At 41.8% G+C, this 27,969-nt stretch overlaps 1 protein-coding gene across 1 annotated transcript; it reads left to right on the forward strand.

Annotated features, from left to right (window-relative positions):
• The first annotated feature begins 1,766 nt into the window (after positions 1-1,766).
• Positions 1,767-27,958, forward strand: LOC121567053 (osteocrin-like). Its single transcript, XM_041876993.2, has 5 exons — positions 1,767-1,877; positions 22,238-22,336; positions 23,748-23,968; positions 26,974-27,095; positions 27,585-27,958. Exons 2-4 carry the CDS (start codon positions 22,238-22,240, stop codon positions 27,056-27,058), a joined length of 405 nt encoding a protein of 134 aa, XP_041732927.1. The 5' UTR covers positions 1,767-1,877; the 3' UTR covers positions 27,059-27,095; positions 27,585-27,958.
• The last annotated feature ends 11 nt before the right edge of the window (positions 27,959-27,969 follow it).

A 27,969-nucleotide genomic window follows, 5' to 3' on the forward strand; every position in this document is an offset into this window, starting at 1 on the left:
TGCTCTGAATGGAGTTTCAGAGCAGCACTGGGGTCATGACTGGGGTGACTGGGTTCATTCTTCACTCACACAGACCTACACACACACACGCACATTCTCTCCTCACAGTTAGACATACACATACGCCTGCAATCAGAAACTCCCTATACATGCATGGCATGCAGACATACACTTATAGCACACACACACGCACACCACACACACACACACACGTCTTACTGCACTGATGTAGGGTGGGAAGCCATACTGTGGCACAGTACTCCAGGTGAGTTGTTATCATGTTATGGTAGATTGTCAGGAGGATGTCCTTGGAGACGAAGTCCCTTGCCATTTTATAGCGCCAAGCCCAGACAGCAGTTTCACTGTGGGTCCAACTTCGTCCCCAGGTACTTTATGTTACTCTTGTGACACTTTTGCCTATGTGTCTCAGCTTTGGTGGGTTGCCAAACAGCATTGCGTTTTTACTATCCTTTGCTCCCTCTGAGGATCTTGATATAACTTGTTGGCAATAAAAAGTGGTTGGTGGTCTGTTTGTATTTAATTATAGTGTGTGATATGTCAGCTGGATTTGCTGCAGATTGCCCTCATTCTAAGGAGAGAGATCCAGAGGGGCTATAGATTGTGTCTCTCACTAGCGCTGTCTTATATAGTTCAAACCTGGGAAAACATTGATTCAGAGTTGAAACAGAAGGGATTTCAAACAGTTAGAACCGATTTTGGACCCGTTTTGGTAAAACAGGTAGAACTCTTATGGACCAGTTTTTGCAATGGTTGGGTTTTGGTTTGGTCAAGCCTGGATTTGAGTTGAGATCAACCGACATGAGATGTGAGTTTGAACTGAAGACAAGTTAAGTTGGAGGTCCAGGAGTTGGACATAAGGGGACACAGGATCCACAGGTTTAGCTCAGATAGACAGACAGACAGAGACAGAGACAGAGACAGAGACAGAGACAGAGACAGAGACAGAGACAGAGACAGAGACAGAGACAGAGACAGAGACAGACAGACAGACAGACAGACAGACAGACAGACAGACAGACAGACAGACAGACAGACAGACAGACAGACAGACAGACAGACAGACAGAGACAGAGAGACAGAGACCTACACGGTTCATCGGGCATGATATTAGGCTACACTATGTACAGTCAGTGTATAGGTCAGCAGGATCTGACTTTAGTTTAGACAAGGAGTAGCTATTATGAGTCGAATTCGGACAGGGGAGATACGAGCCTGGGCTGCAGACTGATCCCTGTGAAGTGTATGGATCTGAGAGAGATAGAGAGAAAGGGGGAGAAAACGATCTGATCATCCGCAGGCGGAATGGAAAGATAAACTGTGCCTGTCGCCTACACACTCTCCTCCTCTGATCTCTCTCTCTCTTTCTAGCGGCTACCTCCATTGCCCGCTCGCCTCTGTGGCTTTAAGGACCGTCATTCCAACAGCATGCACCTCATCGGGCAACTGGACCTGACTTTTCCCTCTGATTTCTGGGACATTGACTCTGTTGCCCAGCGGAGGGAGGGGGGCGGGGGGGGGTCAACAACCCTCACCTCCCCCGGCCGCCCAGCTACTCCCCAGAGTTCCCATTAGCAGGTAATAGCCCCAGCCCTGGGGTGATGAGGATGAAAATGTCAGAGTGAGAGGGTTTAGGGCAAGGAGCAGTGGAAAACGAGGAGAAATGATGTCAGAGGAATCGCGACCACCGATTGGAGTGGAGATTCCAGAGGAGAGCCTATAAAACGGGGAAAGTCAACACCAGGAACAAGCAAAGGGAGGGAAAAGTTGGAACGTGAGAAATTCCAAGAACTTTTCAACATCCTCTCTCTCCTCCTGTGTGTGTATATGTGTGTGTTCCAGGCTGTCTATAACTAAAGGTGAGTACAATAGAACAAACAAGTACAATAGAATGAACGGGGCTCTCTGTGCACAAATGGGTGCTCAGACATGCATGGATATATGTATGCATAAATGCATGAATGTAGTGCAGGTGTGTACACTCTTAGAAAAAGGTGCTATCTAGAACCAAAAAGGGTTCTTTGGCTGTCCCTTAGGAGAACCCTTTGAAGAACACCTTTTGGTTCCAACTAGAACCCTTTTGGTTCCAGGTAGAACCATTTTGGGTTCCATGTAGAACCCTTTCCACAGAGGGTTCTGCATGGAACCCAAACGAGTTCTACCTGGAAACAAAAAAGGGTTCTAAATGGAAGCAAAAAGGGTTCTCCTATAGGGACAGCCGCAGAACCCTATTGGAACCCTTTTTTTCTAAGAGTGTATGTTCATCACACCTATGTGTATTTGTGCAGGTGTTCTTGAGAGATGTTGTTTATGTGTGCAGTATAGAATACAGTAGAAGAATGATTAGTGAATGATGAGTGACAGTTTTGTTAAATAGTGGTTGTAGACCTTGCATAAGTTCACAATTAGTTTGAAAATGAGTTTGATCTTTGAATTGTATCTGTATTTTTGTGAATGGAAGAATTTGAGTGTCTTTGTGTGTGTGTAAAGAATGTTTGTGATGTATGCTAAAATTAGCTGATGTGGCTGGACAATACCCTTTGCCAGTCAAGTCTAAAACATACACTGTGAGAACCTTGGGGGAATTGAACACGACATGGTTTCAAACAGGACCGCTTGATTTTACAGTCTGAGAAAGGTGTTCCAAAAGGTATTCTATGGACCAATAGAGACATTTAGTTATTTTTACCAGCTTTTCAGTTGATTTACTGCTTGGTCATTTGGACCAGGATGCAAGTGCTCTCGGGGTGGACTGATAGACTGATACACTAGGTATAGATAGATATAGACTAGATAATGATGAGATATCCAGGTGTGGAACTATGTTTTTGCTTATTTTTAAAGTACATTTAATGATGGGAGTGTACAATTGCTCAAATCATGTGTATAATTGCTCAAATCCCACACATCATGTGTTATGGGTGTTTTCCATTGTTAAATTGGACCATCAAATGTTTCTCTCGTTAGCTCCAAAGGTTGGTTATGGCTATTGGAAGCCAGTGAGGGGTGTTGAAAGTTGGGACAGCAGCAGTGTGTTTGTTGTAGAGGGGTCCTACTGTTTTGGGTAGCTGTTTTGAGTAGTTTGGGGTTGTTTTGGGGTTGTTTTGGGTTGTTTTGGGGTATTAGTTGGACCCTTGTAGAGTGATAGGGATTGGAATAGTACATGTATGGTAAAAACAGTGTGAAAGGGTTTTAATACCCTATTGGTATTCGAAAATAGGAAATAGTTATTTGAATTCTACAGTGTTTTTATTTTATTTATTATTTTATTTAATCTTTATTTTGACAGGGAGTAATGCTGAGACCAAGGTCTCTTTTACAGATGAGCCCTGTATCATGCATACACATCAATACACATCAATGTACACTATACACATCAATATACATCAATATACACATCAATACACAAAAATCATATAAAACAAACACATTCTTCAATGAAAATGTCCTCAATCAGCCTTCTGAATTTCTCTGGAGGCACCAACTCTTCCAAATTTAGAGAGCTTTGGAGATTATTCCAGCTCTGCAAATTGTTTCAAATAAAGGGCGCAAAAAAACTAAAAGCAGATTTACCTAACTCAGTGGAGATCGAAAGGATCTCCAAAGTTATCCATCCCTGAGACCGGGTCTGATAGCTTGTGTTGAGTAGTAAGTGTTGGACAAAGGACGCATGTTAGCACCAGGTATAAACGGGGCTATTGTGTGGAGTATTAAGTGAGAATGGGTAGAGTAGTGTGTGTGTACATACGTGAATCTAGACAGTGTTCAGAAAGCTTGCCACTAGCAGTAGTAATAGTACATTGCCAAGTGTGTGTAGGGGAGAATGAGGATCAATAGTATACTTTTTTTATATGACAAACTATTTCTTTTTAAATACTTTTTTCAAAAGAAACATTGAATATGTAATAATAATAATAATATAATATGCCATTTAGCAGTCGCTTTTATCCAAAGCGACTTACAGTCATGCGTGCATAATTTTTTTTGTGTATGGGTGGTCCCGGGGATCGAACCAACTACCTTGGCGTTACAAGCGCCGTGCTCTACCAGTGAGCTGGTTCTCCTCTTTTTGGCCATTTTCTGTTGTTTTGAAATGGAAAACTGAGCGGGTAGAGCATAACACGTCAACCCTGTTTCCCATAACAATAGAAAAATTATTGTGAAGCTTGCATTCAATTGCCGCTTCCTGTTGCACACAACACGATTCCATTCCCACGTCAAATCAAATCAAATTTTATTTTATAGTAGACTTAACCGTGAAATGCTTACTTACGAGCCCTTTCCCAAAAATGCAGAGTTAAAAAGTAAGAAAATGAGCAAATAAAAATAGAAAATAGTAACACAATAAATAGCAATAACAAGGCTGTATACAATACCAGCACAGACAGAAGGGGTAAGTAACCCAGACACATCACAGGGGCTATAAAGCTGAAGCATCCATTTAGAACTTTTCCTCACCACCAAATGTGACCCACCACTTGGATTCGGTCCTATGTAGCAAAATTATTATTATTATTATATATTTTTTTTACATTGGATAAAAGTAGAGACTCAGAGCTAGAAAATGTTACATCATACACTGCAGTTGAGGAACAATGGGAAAGTAATTCTGCTTTGAAAGTTGATAAACTAACCCCACTTCTGAGAAATTGGCCCTTGAATGTTTTGGTACACCTCTTCATTGTCTACACCCATTTAACATTGTTCACACCCTCTTAAGCCCCACCAATCTCTTTAAGGATTCACATGTGAGGCCATGTGCTAAACAGAGTGAGTAGTGTAGTAAATAACCAAAGATTTCAAAACTAAAAGTAGTAGCCTACAATAAGAAAAATAATCCAGGTAAAAATACACTTTATCTAGTCCTTGGACTATATCCTAATCTGACTTTGGTGTAGGTCAAGTTGTTCTTCACATTAGCGTCTCTGGTAAACACACACTATATCAAATACAATCGAAGTTTTTTTGTCACATGCACAGGATACAAAAGGTGTAAACAGTACAGTGAAATGGCAGTGGTGTAAGTAAAGATACTTTAAAGTACTACTTAAGTAGTTTTTTGGGGTATCTGTACTTTACTCACATTTTTATATTTTTGACAACTTTTACTTTTACTCCACTACATTCCTAAAGCAAATAATGTACTTTTTACACCATACTTTTGCCCTATCTGTAAAAAAAGTAATTAAAAAACAATTGCCGTCTGGTTTGCTTAATATAAGGAATGTGAAATGATTTATACTTTTACTTTTGATACTTAAGTATAATTTAACAATTACATTTACTTTTGATACTTAAGTATATTCAAAACCAAATACTTTTAGACTTTTACTCAAGTAGTAATTTAGTAGGTGACCTTTACTTTTACTTGAGTCATTTTCTATTATTTTTACTTTTAATCAAGTATGACAATTGGGTACTTTTTCCACCACTGTGAAATGGTTACTTGCATAGTAGCAATATCAAAAACAGAAAGTGTCCAGATAAAAATATTTTATAAATATTTTATCATTATTAGATGACGCTTACCTGACACACCTGTCTAAATTGATGGGTCACGTGAAGAAAATGCTATAACCACCCCCAAGCCACATCTAGCTAAGTGGATGGGTCACTATTGTCTAGACATGTACACATGTTCATGAAATACAATAGATGGCCATAATCACCCCCAGACACACCTGGCTAATTTGATGGGTCATGTAATAATCTGGCCGAAGTGGAGTCTTTTGTTTAGATAGCTAAACAATGAACCAGAATAATCCCAACTCTTACTACTACCAATACAAACATTGTCATACCTGTAGTATGAATCTGCATGCAGCTAAAGCTAACAAATTAGCTAGCTAACATTAGGCTATGACTAGCAATGCAAATTGATTTCTAATTCGAATAATATTACTACACAGATCATACACGTAACGTTAGCTACCGAGCCAGCAAGCTAATGTTTGCTAACTAACTAACAGTACACTTTAACTTGCAATAAAAATGTATCTAGACCTCTTACCCGTATACATGGATGAATGCTTCATGGCAGACTGGAACCATTTAACTCTGTTTTGTTTGTAGCTACATCTTGTTTGGCCAGCGTTGTGTCAAGTCACTCCGGTTCACATATTTTCAATTTAAGCCTACTAGAAAGTGTGTGCCCCTACGCTTGGAGGGAAGCAATAGCCATTCTGCTACCTAAGAATAGTAAACCCCCCTTTACTGGCTCAAATTGCCGACCAATCAGCCTGTTACCAACCCTTAGTAAACTTTGGGAAAAATTGTGTTTGACCAGATACAATACTATTTTACAGTAAAAAAATTTGACCAGAAACTTTCAGCATGCTTACAGAGAAGGACGTTCAACAAGCACTTACACTAATGATTGATGATTGGCTGAGAGAAATTGATGATTCAAAGATTGTGGGGGCTGTTTTGTTAGACTTCAGTGTGGCTTTTGACATTATCGATCATAGTCTGCTGCTGGAAAAACGTATGACTTTACACCCCCTGCAATGTTGTGGATAAAGAGTTACATGTCTAAAAGAACACAGAGGGTGTTCTTTAATGGAAGCCTCTCCAACATAATCCAGGTAGAATCAGGAATTCCACAGGGCAGCTGTCTAGGCCCCTTACTTTTTTCAAGCTTTACTAATGATATGCCACTGGCCTTGAGTAAAGCCAGTGTGTCTATGTATGCAGATGACTCAACACTACACATGTCAGCTTCTACAGCGACTGAAATGACTGTAACACTTAACAAAGAGATGCAGTTAGTTTCAGAGTGGGTGGCAAGGAATAAGTTAGTCGTAAATATTTCTAAAACTAAAAGCATTGTATTTGGGAAAAATCATTCACTAAACCCTAAACCTCAACTAAATATTTTAATAAATAATGTGGAAATTGAGCAAGTTGAGGGGACTAAACTGCTTGGAGTAACCCTGGATTGTAAACTGTCATGGTCAAAACATATTGATACAAAAGTAGCTAAAATGGGGAGAAGTCTGCCCATAATAAAGCGCTGCTTTACCTTCTTAACAACATTATCAACAAGGCAGGTCCTACAGGCCCTAGTTTTTTCGCACCTGGACTACTGTTCAGTCGTGTGGCCAGGTGCCACAAAAAGAGACTTACAATGTTTTACATTGTATAATATAGTGAACACATCAAAACTATGAAATAACACATATAGAATTAAGTGTTAAACAAATCAAAATATATTTTATATTTCAAATAGCCACCCTTTGCCTTGATGACAGCTTTGCACACTCTTGGCATTCTCTCAACCAGCTTCATGAAGTAGTCACCTGGAATGCCTTTCAATTAACAGGTGTGCCTTCTTAAAAGTTAAGAAGTTATTAAAATATTAAGTTCTGCTTTTCTGATGTATCAAATGCTTATGTCATGCAATAAAATGCAAATTAATTACTTAAAAATCATACAATGTGATTTTCTGGATTTTTGTTTTAGATTCCGTCTCTCACAGTTGAAGTGTACCTATGATAACAATTACAGACCTCTACATGTTTTGTATGTAGGAAAACCTGCAAAATCGGCAGTGTATCAAATACTTGTTCTCCCCACTGTATACAACATACTAGGCTCATCCATACTGCAAAGGCATCATCTAATGCCCAAGTGTTTTCCCCCACAATTCAGCCTAACTAAAATCTGTGCCACTCCATTTAGTATGATATGTTACTTTACGTTAGGTTACATTTAATTGGTGTACGTAAATCCGGGACACTGAAATTATTATGATACTGTAAGTTACATTAGGCATGACTTTAAAAGTCTAAACCGGGTGGGGGGAGGACACATATTTAACCTCTTATTTTTGTTGGCACAAACTACCTCCATACTTCCATTAATTTGTATGTCTTACCTTCAGACGAGTCCCATGATACTTGTGGGGGTCGTAGAGCAAAACGGAGAATGCCATCGTGTTTGTGAGAGTTTCCCCTTTCCACAGTGGCATATTAGTTTTGTAAGCCAAACCATCAGGGTGGATGGGCAGTCGTATAACCAAACGTCTAGCATCCCAAAGGTTGCGTGTTCAAATCACATCACAGACAGTTTTAGCTAATTAGCAACTTCGCAACTACTTACTATTTTTTAGCTTAGAATGTTAGCTAACCCTTCCCCTAATCCTAACCTTAACCCTTTAACCCTTATCTTAACCCTTACCTTAACCCCTAACCTAACGTTGCATATCATACTAAAGCAGTCAAACCTAATATTTGTTTTTGTATTTATTATGGAACCCTATTAGGGATGCCAAGTCAGCAGCTACTCTTCCTGGGGTCATGCACATTAAGGCAGTTTAATACAATTTAAAAACATTACAATACATTTCACGACAGATTTCACAACACATTAAGTGGGTGCCCTCAAGCCACTACCCTACTACCACATATCTACATATCTAATCCGTATGTACGTGTGTGTATAGTGCATATGTTATCGTGCATATTTGTGTGTCTGTGCCTGTGTGTGTGTCTCTTCACAATCCACGCTGTTCCATAAGATGTATTTTTAATCTGTTTTTTAAATCTGATTTTACTGCTTGCATGAGTTACTTGATGTGGAATAGAGTTCCATATAGTCATGGCTCTATGTAGTACTGTGTGCCTCCCATAGTCTGTTCTGGACTTGGGGACAGTGAAGAAACCTTTGGTGACATGTCTTGTGGGGGTGTGCATGTGTGTCTGATCTGTGAGCTAGTAGTTTAAACAGACAGCTCGGTGCATTCAACATGTTAATACTTCTCACAAATACAAGTAGTGATGAAGTCAATCTCTCCTCCACTTTGAGTCAAGAGAGATTTATGTTAACTCTCAGTGTACATTTAAGGCCAATTGTAATTTTCCTAAGTCCCTCTTTGTGGCATCTGACCACACGACTGGACAGTAGTCCAGGTGCAACAAAACTAGGGCCTGTAGGACCTGCCTTGTTGATAGCGTGGTTAAGAAGGCAGAGCAGCGAATTATTATGGACAGACCTCTCCCCATCTTAGCTACTGTTGCATCAATATATGACTAGTTTCAGGAAAATATGCTATGTCGTGCGCCACTACTTCACAGGAGAGGCATTTGAACGTAAACTTTTTTAAAAATATAAATGCGTGTTTTGGCAGAAATGTCTTCTGGAACATATTAACTTTCATGTGACTTAATAACAAACTTGTATGCCATCTGTAAATACGAATAAAATTGTTAAATTACGAGCCTAGTTGGTTTAGCCACGGAAAAAGACAGGAACCTTCCCGCTAGCCATGATTAGCTGAGATAATGGATGGGCTAGACATGCCGAGAGAAGAGTTCGGATTGGTCTGCCATGTAGCACGCTTCTGTCTATAACATGAGCTGGTCAGTATGTGTAGGTAATCCTTTCTAACATGGCTTTTTTGAAAGATATCACGTAGTAGAATTGCAAAAATATTTCTAATTTTCTAATTTTGTCAGAAAGTCATTTTCATTTCAAGTTAAAGCGTACTGTTAGCTATCTAGCTAACGTTAGCTGGCTGGCTAGCTAACGTTAGCTGGCTGGCTCGCTAGCTAACGTGACATGTATGATCTGTGTAGTTATATTATTCATATCTCAGAGCCATTTGCATTGCTAGTTATAGCCTAATGTTAGCTAGCTAGCTAACATTAAACCTGATTGGTTAGCTATCTGCAGATTCATGCAAGGTAGTAACGTTATGAGTTGGGATTTTGGTTCATTGTTAGGGGTTATTGGTGTTAAAATACACTAGTTATACTATTTTGGACAACCAGGCTGCTGATGTCATGCAGCCTCTAGTTTTTGTGTTAATACTTTTTCATAACGACAACTACAAGTTTGATGTCGGACAACAATAGAATGCTCATGATGTCACTGCGACAACTATTGATAGACGTAGTATAAACCAGCCTTTAGTCTTGAAATTTTGGTTGTTTAGTACATGGCCACACGTGACTCCTTAAAGAGATGGGTGGGGCTAAGGCTTAAGAGGTTGTGAATGATGCTGAGTGGGTGTAGACAATTAAGAGCTCTCCAGTAGGTTTACCAAAACATTCAACTGCCATTTTCTCAAAAGTGAGTTTACAAATTTATCAACTTTCAAAGCAGAATTACTTTCCCATTGTTCCTCAATTGCAGTGTGTGATATACAATTTTCTAGCTCTGAGCCTCTACATTTATCTAATGTAAAAAACACAATTTCAAATTTAGCTACATAGGACCGAATCGAGGCGGTCGGTCACATATGTTTTGTCATGAGAGTTTACAATCCAAGGTTACTCTCTACCTCAACTTTCTCAATTTCCACATTATTCATTATAATATTTAGTTGAGGTTTAGGGTTTTGTGAATGATTTGTCCCAAATACAATGCTTTTAGTTTTTGAAATAATTAGGACTAACTAATTTCTTGCCACCCATTCTGAAATTGACTGCAGCTCCTTGTTAAGTGTTGCAGTGATTTAACTTGCAGTGGTAGCTGAAATGTATAGTGTTGAGTCATCAGCATACAGTACATATAGAGACAGGCTTTACTAAGAGCCAGTGACAGGTCATTAGTAAAAATTGAAAAAAGTAAGGGGCCTGGACAGCTGCCCTGGGGAATGCCTGATTCTACCTGGAGTATGTTGGAGAGGCTTCCATTAAAGAACACCCTCTGTGTTTTGTTACACAGAAAACTCTCGATCCACAATATAGCAGGGGATGTAAAGCCATAACACATACGTTTTTCCAGCAGCAGATTATGATTCGATAATGTCAAAAGCTGCACTGAAGTCTAACAAAACAGCTCCCACAATATTTGTATTATCAATTTCTCTCAGCCAATCATCAGTCATTTGTGTAAGTGTCGCCATACGTGTTGAATGCCCTTCCCTATAAGCGTGCTGAAAATCTGTTGATAATTTGTTTACTGTGAAATAGCATTGTATCTGGTCAAACACAACAGGCTAATTGGTTGGCTGTTTGAGCCAGTAAAGAGTGCTTTGCTATTCTTGGGCAGCGGAATAACTTTTGCTTCTCTCCAGGCCTGAGGGCACACACTTTCCCGTAGGATTGAAGAGATGGCAAATAGGAGTTACAATATCGTCTACTATCATCTTCAGTAATTTTCCATCCAAGTTGTCGGACCCAGGTGGCTTGTCATTGTTTATAGACAACAATAACGCTGCACTTGACACATTTATGAAATTGCTTATTCCAGTTACTAATAAATCAAATCAAATTTTATTTGTCACATGCGCCGAATAAAACAGGTGTAGACCTTACAGTGAAATGCTTACTTACAAACTCTTAACCAACAATGCAGTTTTAAGAAAAATAAATGTTAAGTAAAAAATAGATATGTAAAAATAACAAATAATTAAAGAGCAGCAGTAAAATAACAGTAGCGAGGCTATATACAGGGGGTACCGGTACAGACTCAATGTGTGGGGGCACAGGTTAGTTGAGGTAATTGAGGTAATATGTACATGTAGGGAATGTTAAAGTGACTATGCACAGATAACAAAGAGAGAGTTTATTAAAAGAGGGGGAGGGGGGGCTTCATCTGACACCGCCTGGTATAGAGGTCCTGGATGGCAGGAAGCTTGGCCCCAGTGATGTACTGGGCCGTACGCACTACCCTCTGTAGTGCCTTGTGGTCGGAAGCTGAGCAGTTGCCATACCAGGCGGTAATGCAGCCAGTTAGGATGCTCTCGATGGAGCAGCTGTAGAACTTATTGAGGATCTGATGACCCATGCTAAATCTTTTCAGTCTCCTGAGGGGGAATAGGCTTTGTCGTGCCTTCTTCATGACTGTCTTGGTGTGTTTGGACCATGTTAGTTTGTTGGTGACACCAAGGAACTTGAGTACAGGAGGGGACTGAGCACGCACCCCTGAGGGGCCCCTGTGTTGAGGATCAGATTGGCAGATATGTTGTTACCTACCCTTACCACCTGGGGGTGGCCCGTCAGGAAGTCCAGGATCCAGTTGCAGAGGGAGGTGTTTAGTCCCAGGGTCCTTAGCTTAGTGGTGAGCTTTGAGAGCATTATGGTATTGATCGCTGAGCTGTAGTCAATGAAAAGCATTCTCACGTAGGTGTTCATTTTGTCCAGGTGGGAAAGGACAGTGTGGAGTGCAATGGAGATTGCATCATCTGTGGATCTGTTGGGAAGGTATGCAAATTGGAGTGGGTCTAGGGTTTCTGGGATAATGGTGTTGATGTGAGCCATGACCAGCCTTTCAAAGAACTTCATGGCTACAGACGTGAGTGCTATGGGTCGGTAGTCATTTAGGCAGGTTACCTTAGTGTTCTTGGGCACAGGGACTATGGTGGTCTGCTTGACACATGCTGGTATTACAGTTTCAGTCAGGGACAGGTTGAAAATGTCAGTGAAGACACTTTCCAATTGATCAGTGCATGCTCAGAGTACACGTCCTGGTAATCCGTCTGGCCCTGCGGCCTTGTTAATGTTGACCTAATTAAAGGTCTTACTCTCATCGACTACGGAGAGCGTGATCACACAGTCGTCCGGAACAGCTGATGTGCTCATGCATGCTTCAGTGTTGCTTTTCTCGAAGCGAGCATAGATGTAATTTAGCTCGTCTGGTACGCTCGTGTCACTGGGCAGCTTGCAGCTGTGCTTCCCTTTGTAGTCTGTCATAGTTTGCAAGACCTGCCACATCCGACGAGTGTCGGAGCCGGTGTAGTACGATTCAATCTTAGTCCTGTATTGAAGTTTTTCCTGTTTGATGGTTCGTCGGAGGGCATAGCTCATTGAAGCTGCAGCTCTACCTTTTACCTCAGTGCGTATGTTGCCTGTAATCCATGGCTTCTGGTTGGGATATGTACGTATGGTCACTGTGGGGACGACGTCATCAATGCACTTATTGATGAAGCCAGTGACTGATGTGGTGTACTCCTCAATGCCATCGGAAGAATCCCGGACCATATTCCAGTCTGTGCTTGCAAAATAGTCCTGTAGCTTAGCATCTGCGTCATCTGACCACTTCTTTATTGACCGAGTCATCGGTGCTTCCTGCTTTAGTTTTTGCTTGTAAGCAGGAATCAGGAGGATAGAGTTATGGTCAGATTTGGCAAATGGAGGGTGAGGGAGAGCTTTGTACACTTCTCTGTGTGTGGCGTAAAAGTGGTCTAGAGTTTTTTCTCCCTCTGGATGCACATTTAACATGCTGGTAGAAATGAGGTAAAACAGATTTAAGTTTCCCTGCATTAAAGTCCCCGGCCACTAGGAACGCCGCCTCTGGATGAGCGTTTTCCTGTTTGCTTATGGCCTTATACAGCTCATTGAGTGCGGCCTTAGTGCCAGCATCGGTTTGTGATGGTAAATAGACAGCTACAAAAAATATAGATGAAAACTCTCTTGGTAAATAGTGTGTTCTACAGCTTATCAAGAGATACTCTACCTCAGGCGAGCAAAACCTAGAGACTTTCTTAATATTAGATTTCATGCACAAGCTGTTGTTTACAAAAATACACAGACCGCCACCCCTTGTCTTACCGAAGGCAGCTGTTCTATCTTGCCGATGCAGCGTATATCCCGTCAGATGTATGTTATCTATGTCGTCATTCAGCCACGACTCGGTGAAACATAAGATATTACAGTTTTTAATATCCCGTTGGTAGGATATCCGTGATCGTAGTTACTTTATTTTGTTATCATATGATTGTACGTTGGCTAATAGGACTGATGGAAGAGGAAGATTACCCACTCGCCATCGGATCCTTACAAGCCACCCCGACCTACAGTACGTCCCCGATATCTCTGTCTCTTTCTCATGCGAATGACGGGGATTTGGGCCTTGTCGGATGTCTGAAGAAAATCCTTTGCGTCCGACTCTTAAAATCTTCGTCCAGTATGAGGTGAGTAATTGCTGTCCTGATATCCAGAAGCTCTTTTCGGTCATAAGAGAAGGTGGAAGAAACATTATGTACAAAATAAGTGACAAACAACACATAAAAAAACACACCATCTCCTCCGGCAACATTCCAATTAGCATGCACCCATTAAGAAAATGACTGTAAAAACGGATTAATCCCCTTCGATTGATGAGGAATTCAAAAATTGTATGGTTGAGAGGGATGAGGCAAAAGGTATGGCAAATGGGTCTGGCAGCACAACCGATTGGCAAACATACTGCAAATTGAGAAATCATGTGACTAAACTAAATAAAATGAAGAAGAAACTATACTATGAAACAAAAATAAATGATATAAAGACTGTAGGTAAAAAGCTTTGGAGCACCTTAAATGAAATTCTGGACAAAAAGGCACACTTTGCTCCATCATTCATTGAATCAGATGGCTCATTCATCACAAAACCCACTGATTTTGCCAACTACTTTAATTATTTTGTTCATTGGCAAGATTAGCAAACTTAGGCATGACATGCCGGCAACAAACGCTGACACTACACATCCAACTATATTTGACCAAATTATGAAATACTTGTAATTTTGAATTCCGTAAAGTGAATGTGGAAGAGGTGAAAAAATCATTGTTGTCTATCAACAATGACAAGCCACCGGGGTCTGACAACTTGGATGGAAAATTACTGAGGACAATAGCAGACGATATTGCCACTCCTATTTGCCATATCTTCAATTTAAGCCTACTAGAAAGTGTGTGTCCTCAGGCCTGGAGGGAAGCAAAAGTAATTCCGCTACCTAAGAATAGTAATGCCCCCTTTACTGGCTCAAATAGCCAACCAATCAGCCTGTTACCAGCCCTTCGTAAACTTGGTGTTAGACCAGATGCAATGCTATATTACAGTAAACAAATTGACAACAGTCTTTCAGCACGCTTATAGGGAAGAACATTCAACAAGTACAGCACTTACACAAATTACTGATGATTGGCTGAGAGAAATTGATGATAAAAACATTGTAAAACGTATGTGTTATGGCTTTACACCCCCTGCTATATTGTGGAGGGTGTTCTTTAATGGAAGCCTCTCAAACATATTCCAGGTAGAGTCAGGAATTCCCCAGGGCAGCTGTCTTGGTGCCTTACTTTTTTCAATCTTTACTAATGACATTCCACTGGCTTTGAGTAAAGCCAGTGTGTCTATGTATGCAAAGAGCTGCAGTTAGTTTCAGAATGGGTGGCAAGAAATAAGTTAGTCCTAAATATTTCAAAAACTAAAAGCATTGTATTTGGGACGAATCATTCACTAAACCCTAAACCTCAACTAAATATTGTAATGAATAATGTGGAAATTGAGCAAGTTCAGGTGTCTAAACTGATTGGAGTAGCCCTGGATTGTAAACTGTCATGGTCAAAACATATTGATAAAACAGTAGCTAAGATGGGGAGAAGTCTGTCCATAATAACGCGCTGCTCTGCCTTTTTAACAACACTATCAACAAGGCAGGTCCTACAGGCCCTAGTTTTGTCGTAACCTGGACTACTGTTCCTGTGGTCAGGTGCCACAAAGAGGGACTTTACAATTGGCTCAGAGCAGGGCAGAATGGCTGGCCCTTAAAAGTACACAGGAAGCTAAAATTAATGATATGCATGTCAATCTCTCATGGCTCAAAGTGGAGGAGAGATTGACTTCATCACTAATTGTTTTTGTAAGAAGTGTTGACAAGCTGAATTTACCGAGTTGTCTGTTTAAATTACTAGCACACAGCTCGGATACCCATGCATACCCCACAAGACATGCAACCAGAGGTCTCTTCACAATCCCCAAGTCCAGAACAGACTATGGGAGGCACACAGTACTACATAGAGTCATGGAACTCTATTCCACATCAGGTAACTAATGCAAGCAGTATAATCATATTTTTAAAACAGGTAGAAATACACCTTATGGAACAGCGGGGACTGTTAAGAGACACACACACAGGCACAAACACATGCATACAAACACACAATAACATACGCACTATACAAAATATATAATATGTATAACTGCCTTAATTTTGCTGGACACCAGGAAGAGTAACTGCTGCCTTGGCAGCAGCTAATGGGGATCCATAATAAATACAAATACAAATACACTTTGTATTGCAGATATGTAGTAGTGTAATAATGTTACAGTGCATTCGGAAAGTATTCAGATCCCTTCATTTTTCCAACATTTGTTACGTTACAGCCTTATTCTAAAATTGATAAAATACTTATTTTCCACATCAATCTACATAACCCATTATGACAAAGCAAAAACAGGTTTTTGGAAATTTGGGGAAATGTATTAAAAATGTAAAACAGAAATACCTTATTTACATAAGTATTCAGACCTTTTGCTATGAGACTCGAAATTGACCTCAGGTGCATCCTGTTTCCATTGATTATCCTTGAGATGTTTCTACAACTTGATTGGAGTCCACCTGTGGTAAATTCAATTGATTGGACATGACATGGAAAGGCACTCACCTGACTATATAGAAGAATGGCGCCGGAGAAGTTGGCTGCCGTTTTACAGCCCTCTAACCAATTCTACTATTATGTGTGTTTTTCCGTGTTATTTGTAATTTATTTTGTACATAATGTTTCTGCCATCATCTCTTATAACCAAAAAGAGCTTCTGGATATCAGGACAGCGATTACTCACCTCGTATTGGACGAAGATTTTTTTTCAACGAGGCGGCCGCAAAGGATATCCTACAGACACCCGACAAGGCCCAAATCCCCGTCATTTGCATGAGAAAGAGACGGAGATATCGTGGACGTAGGTCGGGGTGCCTTGTAAGGATCCGACGGCGAGCGAGTAAACTGCCTCTCCCATTAATCCTATTAGCCAATCTTCAATAATTTGAGAATAAATTGGATGACCTAAGATTACGGTTATCCTACCAACGGGACATAAAAAACTGTAATATCTTATGTTTCACCGAGTCGTGGCTGAACGACGACATGGACAACATACAGCTAGTGGGCTATACGCTACATCGGCAGGATAGAACGGCTGACTCCGGTAAGACAAGGGGTGGCGGTCTGTGTATATTTGTAAACAACAGCTGGTGCACAAAATCAAATACTAAGGAAGTCTCGAGGTTTTGCTCGCCTGAGGTAGAGCATCTTATGATAAGCTGTAGACCACACTATTTACCAAGAGAGTTTTCATCTATATTTTTCATAGCTGTCTATTTACCACCACAAACCAATGCTGGCATTAAGATTGCACTGAATGAGCTGTATAAGGCCATAAGTGAACAGGAAAACGCTCATCCAGAGGCAGCGCTCCTAGTGGCCGGGGACTTTAATGCAGGGAAACTTAAATCCGTTCTACCTCATTTCTACCAGCATGTTAAATGTGCAACCAGAGGGAAAAAAACTCTAGACCACCTTTACTCCACACACAGAGACACACACAAAGCTCTCCCTCGCCCTCCATTAGGCAAATCTGACCATAACTCTATCCTCCTGATTCCTGCTTATAAGCAAAAACTAAAGCAGGAAGCACCAGTGACTCGGTTAATAAAAAAGTGGTCAGATGACGCAGATGCTAAGCTACAGGACTGTTTTGCTAGCACAGACTGGAACATGTTCCGGGATTCTTCAGATAGCATTGAGGAGTACACCACATCAGTCACTGGCTTCATCAATAAGTGCATTGATGATGTCGTCCCCACAGTGACCGTACGTACATACCCCAACCAGAAGCCATGGATTACAGGAAACATCCGCACTGAGCTAAAGGGTAGAGCTGCCGCTTTCAAGGAGCGGGACTCTAACCCGGACGCTTATAAGAAATCCCGCTATGCCCTCCGACGAACCATCAAACAGGCAAAGAGTCAATACAGGACTAAGATTGAATCGTACTACACTGGCTCTGACGCTCGTCGGATGTGGCAGGGCTTGAAAACTATTACAGACTACAAAGGGAAGCACAGCCGCGAGCTTCCCAGTGACACAAGCCTACCAGACGAGCTAAACCACTTCTATGCTCGCTTCGAGGCAAGCAACACTGAAGCATACATGAGAGCACCAGCTGTTCCGGATGACTATGTGATCACGCTCTCCGTAGCCGATGTGAGTAAGACTTTTAAGCAGGTCAACATTCACAAGGCAGCAGGGCCAGACGGATTACCAGGACGTGTACTCCGAGCATGTGCTGACCAACTGGCAAGTGTCTTCACTGACATTTTCAACATGTCCCTGACTGAGTCTGTAATACCAACATGTTTCCAGCAGACCACCATAGTCCCTGTGCCCAAGGACACTAAGATAACCTGCCTAAATGACTACCGACCCGTAGCACTGACGTCTGTAGCCATGAAGTGTTTGAAAGCCTGGTCATGGCTCACATCAACAGCATAATCCCAGAAACCCTAGACCCACTCCAATTTGCATACCGCCCCAACAGATCCACAGATGATGCAATCTCTATTGCACTCCACACTGCCCTTTCCCACCTGGACAAGAGGAACACCTACGTGAGAATGCTATTCATTGACTACAGCTCAGCATTCAACACCATAGTGCCCTCAAAGCTCATCACTAAGCTAAGGATCGTTGGACTAAACACCTCCCTCTGCAACTGGATCCTGGACTTCCTGACGGGCCGCCCCCAGGTGGTAAGGGTAGGTAACAACACATCTGCCACACTGATCCTCAACACGGGGGCCCCTCAGGGGTGCGTGCTCAGTCCCCTCCTGTACTCTCTGTTCACCCATGACTGCATGGCCAGGCACGACTCCAACACCATCATTAAGTTTTGCCGACGACACAACAGTGGTAGGCCTGATCACCGACAACGATGAGACAGCCTATAGGGAGGAGGTCAGAGATCTGGCCGTGTGGTGCCAGGACAACAACCTCTCCCTCAACGTGACCAAGACAAAGGAGATGATTGTGGACTACAGGAAAAAAAAGAGGACTGAGCACGCCCCATTCTCATCGACGGGGCTGTAGTGGAACAGGTTGAGAGCTTCAAGTTCCTTGGTGTCCACATCACCAACGAACTATCATGGTCCAAACACACCAAGACAGTCGTGAAGAGGGCACGACAAAGCCTATTCCCCCTCAGGAGACTAAAAAGGTTTGGCATGGGTCCTCAGATCCTCAAAAAATTCTACAGCTGCACCATCGAGAGCATCCTGACTGGTTGCATCACCGCCTGGTATGGCAACTGCTTGGCCTCTGACCGCAAGGCACTACAGAGGGTAGTGCGTACGGCCCAGTACATCACTGGGGCAAAGCTCCCTGCCATCCAGGACCTCTATACCAGGCGGTGTCAGAGGAAGGCCCTCAAAATTGTCAAAGACTCCAGCCACCCTAGTCATAGACTGTTCTCTCTGCTACCGCACGGCAAGCGGTACCCGGAGTGCCAAGTCTAGGTCCAAAAGACTTCTCAACAGCTTCTACCCCCAAGCCATAAGACTCCTGAACAGCTAATCATGGCTACCCGGACTATTTGCACTGCCCCCCACCCCATCCTTTTTACGCTGCTGCTACTCTGTTAAGTAAGTATTTATGCATAGTCACTTTAACTCTATCCACATGTACATATTACCTCAACTACCTCAATTAGCCGGTGCCCCCGCACATTGACTCTGCAACGGTACCCCCCTGTATATATAGCCTCCCTACTGTCACTTTATTTTACTGTATATATAGCCTCCCTACTGTCACTTTATTTTACTTCTGCTCTTTTTTTCTCAACACTTTTTTTGTTGTTGTTTTATTCTTACTTTTTTTGTTTAAAATAAATGCACTGTTGGTTAAGGGCTGTAAGTAAGCATTTCACTGTAATGTCTGCACCTGTTGTATTCGGCGCATGTGACCAATAAAATTTGATTTGATTTGATTCGATTTGATTTGATTTGAAAGGTCGCTGGTTCAAATCCCCGAGCCGACTAGGTGAAAATCTGGCGATGTGCCCTTGAGCAAGGCACTTAACCCTAATTGCTCCTGTAAGTCGCTCTGGATAAGAGCGTCTGCTAAATGACTAAAATTGTATGTATCAGGCTTGTGGTCAGTTCTATCTCAAGTCAGTCAATTCACAAAGTAAACTGAAATTCCAATTCTAATAAAAAATTATCTTCATCATTACAATAGGAATTTCAGTTCTTGAATTGATTTAATTAAGATGAAATTGACACCACACCCTGGTAAGTATGTAGAACTATTCTAAAATTCACAACAGGAGCACACATGCGTTGTCATGGTTCTAGTGTTATTACACATAGTAACCAGAAGGGGGCAGGATAGACCAAACTGGCCTATGATGGAACCACCTCCACGCAATTCCCAGGAGACACCACCCCTGTGTGATCCAGTAGCTGAAGAGATCAGTGATACCGGATAGGTGAGACACAGACAGACAGTTGGCATGTGTATATTGAACTAAGTCCCATGTTGCTCAGTTGGTAGAGCATGGTGTTTGCAACGCCAGGGTTGTGGGTTTGATTCCCACGGGGGAATAGGATTTTTTTTTACATACCCTGTTACAGAGGTCCCTTGTTACTTTTGTCCCCACTCTCCCCTATAGTCCCAACAAGATGTGCTTCTTTCCATAGCAGAGTCAGCTGAGGGACTAGCCCGGTCACTGATCCAGGCTAGGGTTAGGGGAGACTGGGGTTGGCTGTTACATCCTGTGGTCATGTGTTTGTGTAAAGGGAGGGGATGAGGTGTGTCCGGGTCCACGTCCACCCCGTTCTCACATTCAGGGCGGCGAGCCGTGCCGAGCTCCCAGTATTTTCACAGATGGAGGCTGGGTAAAGGTAAATACCCGGGCCCTATATCGCAGTAACCCAAAACGCCCAGTGTGTCTGCGTCTGACATCGTGGAGAGGGGTACACACAGACAGTACACGCACGCACGCACACACACACACACAGAGAGAGAAACACTACTGACTTCATAATTAGTGTATCCTGGTGTGTGAATGTGTTAGTTTTTTTAATCGCTTTGGTACTATTTTCACAAGTATGTGGGGAATTTCAAAAACTTAGTGCAAAACTCCAAACTGGTAACACTTGTAATGTAGCATTCAAAACCTTTGCATGCAAAAATCATTGCATGCCTCATCCATGGCCTGAAGGAGGGTGGTAAGCTAATGGGGATGACAATCACACATCTTCCACATATATTGTAATTGTGTATTGCAGGGATCTGTAGCTCAATTGGTAGAGCATGGCACTTGTAACGCCAGGGTAGTGGGTTTGATCCCCGGGACCACCCACACGTAAAAATGTATGCACACGTGACTGTAAGTTGCTTTGGATAAAAGCGTCTGCTAAATGGCATATTATTATCAACTACATTCCGTTTTTTGATGGTCGGGGGGGGGGGGGGGACATAATTACAAATAATTTGTAGACTGCAAATTGATCGCAAGAAGCACAAACAGATTTAACATTTGACTAAAGCGTAATAATTTCAAACCTTGCTTACATTTGTAAATGATCACGTCTCTCTATTATGTGTGAGAATACCTTGGAACAGATTTCCCAAATTAAAATCACTTGGAGCTGATTTCCTGGTGTTTTTACAGTGTTGCATGTCCAACAATAAAACATATATATATGTTTTTACTTGGGGGGCCAAATAAAACCACATTTGGCCCTTGGGCCACCAGTTGGGGAACCCTGGTGTATTTTACAGTATTGTATTGTAGTTATGTATTGTAGTGGTCCTGTATGAGGTTCAGTTCATAAGAGCATGGCACTAGCAACTTCATTTTGGACCCATGTTTACTGTACAGGGGATGCATTTCTTGCTTGTTTTGGGCTTTCTGAATTCTATAGGTTTACCAAACATTTAAGTGATCATCAATTAAGAGCAGTCGGATTAAGTAATAGTAAAATGTATTTTAACAAAAGAGAAAATAATCATATCTAAAGTATCGTGAACATTGTATTGTGAAAGGCAATTATTTTATATGAACATGTATTGCAATGTGAAAGATGTATTTCTAGATACGTTTGGTGAAAAAGTGACTGTATGATTTTGTGATTGTTTTGAAACAAGAAAACTTCCTTTTTGATGATCGGTTTTGAGTTTTGTACTAAGATTTGTGAAAATGTAACACATACTTTAGCAAATTGCACCAAAGCGATAAAAAAACTAAGTGAGAACTATGTATGGGACATACTGCTTAAATGTGTATAAAGTGTGTATTGTATGCTTGTGTTGGAGTTAATGAAATTGTATGTGACAACTATTATTGTTATTTGTGAATATGTTACAACGTTATAGCTTTTATTTCATGTTCTGTACACTGTAAAGTGCAGATGTGTATGTCTGATGCTGATCTGTGTGTGTGTGTTTCAGATGCTGGGGTGCGGTTGTGTGCTTCTCTCCTGTCTCCTGACGGTGACTCTGTTCCACTACAGTGTAGACAGCCTTCACCTCACCCAGGAGAGCCCAGAGGTGAGATCAGGATACTGTGTGTGTGTGTGTTATATGGGTTCACCTGGTCACACATCAGTTCCATGTATCAATAACTACTGTATAACTGGGGGCAAGTGACCTGACCAGGAACAACCCCTGACCCTGACCCTGAACATAATAATATAATAGAATTGTAGAACTCTCCTAGCGCCTGCGTGGTCTAGACTTGGGTTCAAATAGTATCAAGCTGTGCTTCATTGAGCTTGCGTGGTGCAATGACACGCATGGAATAGTCCCAAAAGTGCAAACTAAGTCCATCTGGCATGCAGGCTTAAGCAAAACACTCAAGGTATTTGAAAGAAGGCAAATTCTATTGGAACCCAGGTGTGGTGTGCTCCTCGTTCCCACCCCAGGATAGTAAACTGGCTGAGGGGAGGAGCTCCCCCCTTCCCCTTAGCCCTTGATCTTCGTTGTTTGCAGATCTGTAAGGTAGAAGTAATATGGTGGAAGCGCCATCATTACACTGCTTATAACTATCCAGACCGTTCCGATCTACAAACACTGAAGGGGTGAAGGGTTAGGGCCAAGGGGAAGGTGCAGGGAGCAACCTTGATCCAGCTGAGTAAGTGCTGTTAGTGAGTGAGTGAGTGAGTGAGTGAGTGAGTGAGTGAGTGAGTGAGTGAGTGAGTGAGTGAGTGAGTGAGTGAGTGAGTGAGTGGGGTCACTCACGCACGCAGAGTGAGGGAGGTCCAGGCTGAAGAGTTGGGGAAGGTATCTGCATGGCCACGGCCGGTGGTGGCTGTGTTTATTCTGGCTTTCCTCGGGATGGTCAGAAATGCTTCTCTCCCTGATCTGATTATGTGGAACGAAATGGCGAGATGACGGTCTGTCATCGCCGCTGTGGCGCTGCCTGGGCTGAGCTATAAATACCACCCGCCGCTGTTCCCAGGAGAGGCAGAAACAACAGCCACGTCAGAGAGGGACAAGGGAGGGGGAACACTGGGACATTCTGTCTGTCTATATATCTGTCTGTCTGCCTTCTTGGCTCCCTGTCTGTCTGTCTGTTTGCCTGCTTAGCTATCTGTCTGTCAACATGCTAGCATATACTATAGACTTCCAGTCATTGCGCTAATTCTAGTTAGCAATTGCGCTAGCGCTAGTTGGCAACTTACTTCAAACTGCACACAGAGACATAAACATGGTATCCACAAGTTCATCTGACTCTGGGGAAGTAGATAAAATCCTTAAGTATCCCTTTAAGTATACCACAAAGAAAAAAATTGTGTGACAGCTAACGCTAATGAGAGCATTATCTTGGCTAACCATCCACTTTGACCTTGTGGTAGAAGTTCCTTTAGACCTCATTATGTTCTCCCATTGTTGACTTCCAACCTAGTATTAGAAGTTCCTATTGACTTTCTGTGTTTTCCCGTTGTTGTTTTTGTTGTAGTACCTGGACCCGGTGGTTCAGGAGGAGTCAGGCCTGCAGGCCCGGTCCAGTGAGCAAAAAGCAGCAGGGGCTTTGACGGCCAAGTTGCTACTACTTGACCACCTGGACCGCCTGGAGAATGACGTCATCGAGACCAAGATGAAGAGGAGCTTCCCAGGGTCCAACACTCCACTGGACCGCCTCTCCATCAGCACCATGGACCCTAAGGGCTCCAAGCAGAGGTAGGTACTAACCACTTAGAGAGAGAGACTACTTTTGATGCTATTTATTGAGACATCATCAGTGAAGCACTTCCATACTCCACCCTGATGCACACACATGAACAGTCATACACACATATACTTATTGGGGCAGTTTCCCGGGACACAGAATATTAATGGGGCATTCACATGCTTGTGGGAAGTTGGAAACTGGGAAGATGGAAGTCATGATTCTGCTCAAGTGGTTTTGAAGTCGGAACAATTCTTCAACCAATAACATTTTAGCTAGCTTGCTTAAAATTGACAATAGTCAAACTAGATACATGATCCATATTGATTTGATTTGTTGTCATCTTTTGGTTGAAAAGATGAAAGGTCACTGGTGAAACGTCAAAGCGCGGCAACTCAGGTAAAAGCATTTTCTCTGAGTTTCCCACCTGTAATTATGACTTGGAGGGTCGTTCAAGTGAAACTTTCCAGTCGGAACTACAAACCTCTGATGACTCCGATAGCATGTGAACGCTCCATTAGCCTAATCCTGGAAAGCATTTTCAATAGAGATTCTCCATTGAACCTGCTTTTTAGTCCAGGGCTAGGCTTAATCTGTGTCTAGGAAACTGCCCCTTGACTGCTATGAGGGATAATGCCATCCTATCGTGGCGTTTTTGTAACATACTAAGTGCACCGCAGACAGAGAAAAACAACATGAATGTCAACCTATCTGAATCAACTTTAAGTGAATTACATCATCAAGTCAGCCGGTCCACAATGGCCCAAAATCTCATTAGCAAGATGCATAAATAGAACATTAACAGTTCATTGTCTTGGATCTCTCTGTTAGAAGGTCTGCTTTTCCTAAATGAGGAAAGACATATACATTTCTTCTCAACTCTTACTTATTACTTAACAACATTACATCTATCATACCTTATCTTTCTATCGTAGCCCAAACACTGGCCATTTTGATTGGCCGAGGGTCAAAACACTGGCCACTTTTTTAATTGGCTGTAGCCTACACACAGGCAGCTTTGATTGATTGAAGGTCAAACAATTTGGGATTTTCAACACATTAATGTTTCTTATAAAAAGAAGAAGTGATGCAGTCAGTCTCTCCTCAACTCTTAGCCAAGAGAGACTGGCATGCATAGTATTTATATCAGCCCTCTGATTACAATGAAGAGCAAGACGTGCCGCTCTGTTTTGGGCCAGCTGCAGCTTAACTAGGTCTTTCCTTGCAGCACTGGACCACACGACTGGGCAATAATCAAGATGAGACAAAACTAGAGCCTGTAGAACTTGCTTTTTGGAGTGTGGTGTCAAAAAAGCAGAGCATCTCTTTATTACGGACAGACCTCTCCCCATCTTTACAACCATTTAATCTATATGTTTTGACCATGATAGTTTACAATCTAAGGTAACGCCAAGTCATTTAGTCTCCTCAACTTGTTCAACAGCCACACCATTCATTACCAGATTCAGCTGAGGTCTAGAACTTAGGGAATGATTTGTACCAAATACAATGTTCTTAGTTTTAGAGATGTTCAGGACCAGTTTATTAGTGGCCACCCATTCCAAAACAGACTGCAACTCTTTGTTAAGGGTTTCGGTGACTTCATTAGCTGTGGTTGCTGATGCGTATATGGTTCAATCATCAGCATACATGGACACACATGCTTTGTTTAATGCCAGTGGCAGGTCATTGGTAAAAATAGAAAAGAGTAGAGGGCCTAGAGAGCTGCCCTGTGGTACACCACACTTTGGCATTAGAGAAGCTTCCATTAAAGAAAGCTCTTTGAGTTATATTAGATAGATAGCTCTGAATCCACGATATGGTAGAGGTTGAAAAGCCATAACACATACGTTTTTTCAACAACAGGTTATGGTCAATAATATCAAAGGCTGCACAGAAATATAACAGTACAGCTCCTAAAATCTTATTATTATCAATTTCTTTCACAGAGAAATAGCATTGTATTTGGTCAAACACCATTTTTTCCAACAGTTTGCTAAGAGCTGGCAGCAAGCTTATAGGTCTACTGTTAGAACCAGTAAAGGCCGCTTCACCATTCTTGGGTAGCGGAATTACTTTGGCTTCCCTCCAGTCCTGAGGACAAAGACTTTCCTCTAGGCTCAGACTAAAGATATGACAGAGAGGAGTGGCTACAGAGTCAGCTACCATCCTCAGTAGTTTTCCATCTAAGTTGTTAATGCCAGGAGGTTTGTCTTTATTGATCGATAACAAACAATTTTCCACCTCTCCCACACTAACTTTACAAAATTCTAACTTGCAATGCTTTTCTTTCATTATTTGTTTTTTTTATGCATGAATACGATGGCTCACTGTTCATTGTTGGTATTTCCTGCCTAAGTTTGCCATCAGGTGCTCATGTCAGATGACAACCGTTGTCATAACAGAGGTAGCAGGTTGCATTATGACTGTACTGATGTAAGTAGCAGGTTGCATTATGACTGCAACCTTCCTATTTCAGTGCATGGTAGACTAAATGTCAAAGGGAAACAACACTGTCATATGCATTTAATAGTGAAGTATTCAATTAGAATGAAAAAACAACGTCATTTGTCCACTCAATGTGAACATTTGGCTTCAGCTTCACCACATAAAAATAGACATAAATCTTTTTTATTTACCAGGTCATGCAATGTAATGTAATCACATTTTTTGCCAAGAGTGTGATTCAGTAAACACAAATAAAGCTGATTTGAAATCCATTTTCAATTTGCAAGTTTATTCAAATTAGATTGACGATAAATTTAAATAATGTTCTAAATGGAATATTCATATGTAAAATATCCACTAGGATTAGACTGTTACACATACAGCCAGTTTCCCAGACACAGATTAAGTTCAGTCCAGGACTGAAAAGCATTCTCAATGGAGATTCTCCATTCAAAGAGCTTTTTAGTCTAGGACCAGGTTTAGTTAATCTGTATCTGGGAAACACCCTGCCCATAGGATAAGTGAAAGGTAAATGGTGACGGTTTATTTCCTCCATCTCCCCCAACAGGAAAGTTGTTGAACTGCCACGGAGGCGAGTGAGTGTTCCTATTGACCGGATCGGAGTGGGCCGTCTACCTAGCGGCCGAGGGTAAACCCTCCCCCCATCCACCCATCCCCTTACCTGGACAGGTAAAGGACAAACCCACAGAGGTGTACACAGGGTCATGTTCATTAGGGCATGCAACAGTTTTAAAATGTAAATGTAAATGTAAATGTAAATGTAAATGTATTGCAACAGAAAAAATAGGGTTTCTTAATGGACAAGCCTTGGTAGTCCCTCCCTGTTTCAATCTGTTTCCTTCCGTTTGGTGCCTAATGAACACGACCCAGTTTTACCGCACACCATTATATACTGTACACTACAGTGTAATGTGAATGACTTACAACATAGGGCCATGTGACCTGACCAGGAACAACTCTGGGCCCTAATAATGGGCTATAAGGAGGAGCAGGTCACAAGGTCAGGAAAAACATGGCCATTCTTATAAATAGTGTAGCTACAAATAACTCTACAGTGGATCAGATCAGAAATAACTTATTCCTACAACAATTTTTTAGAAGACATGACATTGAAGACCACCCAAGGTAATCTGTGTCTATTTTCTCAATTTCTCACAGGGGATTCCACCACAGGTAGAAGATGCATGGAAAGCACATCAACACCCCACGACCACTCCTCTTGACCTACCAACCCCCACCTCACCCCCATCAACCTACATACATACACTATGGCACAAATCACTTCCTCGTTATAGTTCTAATGTAATGTAAGCTACCCCCCTTCCTCCCCACTTCTGTTCCCCATACAGTGTGGGAACGTCCTACAAAAAGCACATCACTACCATAGAAACACACTTATTTACCCATAATGCCTGTGGGCGCTTTTGCCTTTTTTGCTCGTTTGTAGTACACGCACACATGGTCTGTCTGTTCACTTTGACTGAAGGCTGACTGGGTGGCAATGGCCTTGACATTAAAAACAGATTATAAGACAACTGACTCA

This window comes from Coregonus clupeaformis, chromosome 19 (assembly GCF_020615455.1).
Source record: "Coregonus clupeaformis isolate EN_2021a chromosome 19, ASM2061545v1, whole genome shotgun sequence".
NCBI lineage: Eukaryota > Metazoa > Chordata > Actinopteri > Salmoniformes > Salmonidae > Coregonus > Coregonus clupeaformis.

Excerpts from the sequence above, each read along its gene's own strand:
- LOC121567053 (XM_041876993.2), top strand. The coding sequence starts at position 22,238 with ATGCTGGGGTGCGGTTGTGTGCTTCTCTCCTGTCTCCTGACGGTGACT. Across the intron at positions 22,337-23,747 it reads TCACCCAGGAGAGCCCAGAG|TACCTGGACCCGGTGGTTCA; the intron begins GTGAGATCAGGA and ends TTTTTGTTGTAG. Across the intron at positions 23,969-26,973 it reads CCTAAGGGCTCCAAGCAGAG|GAAAGTTGTTGAACTGCCAC; the intron begins GTAGGTACTAAC and ends CTCCCCCAACAG.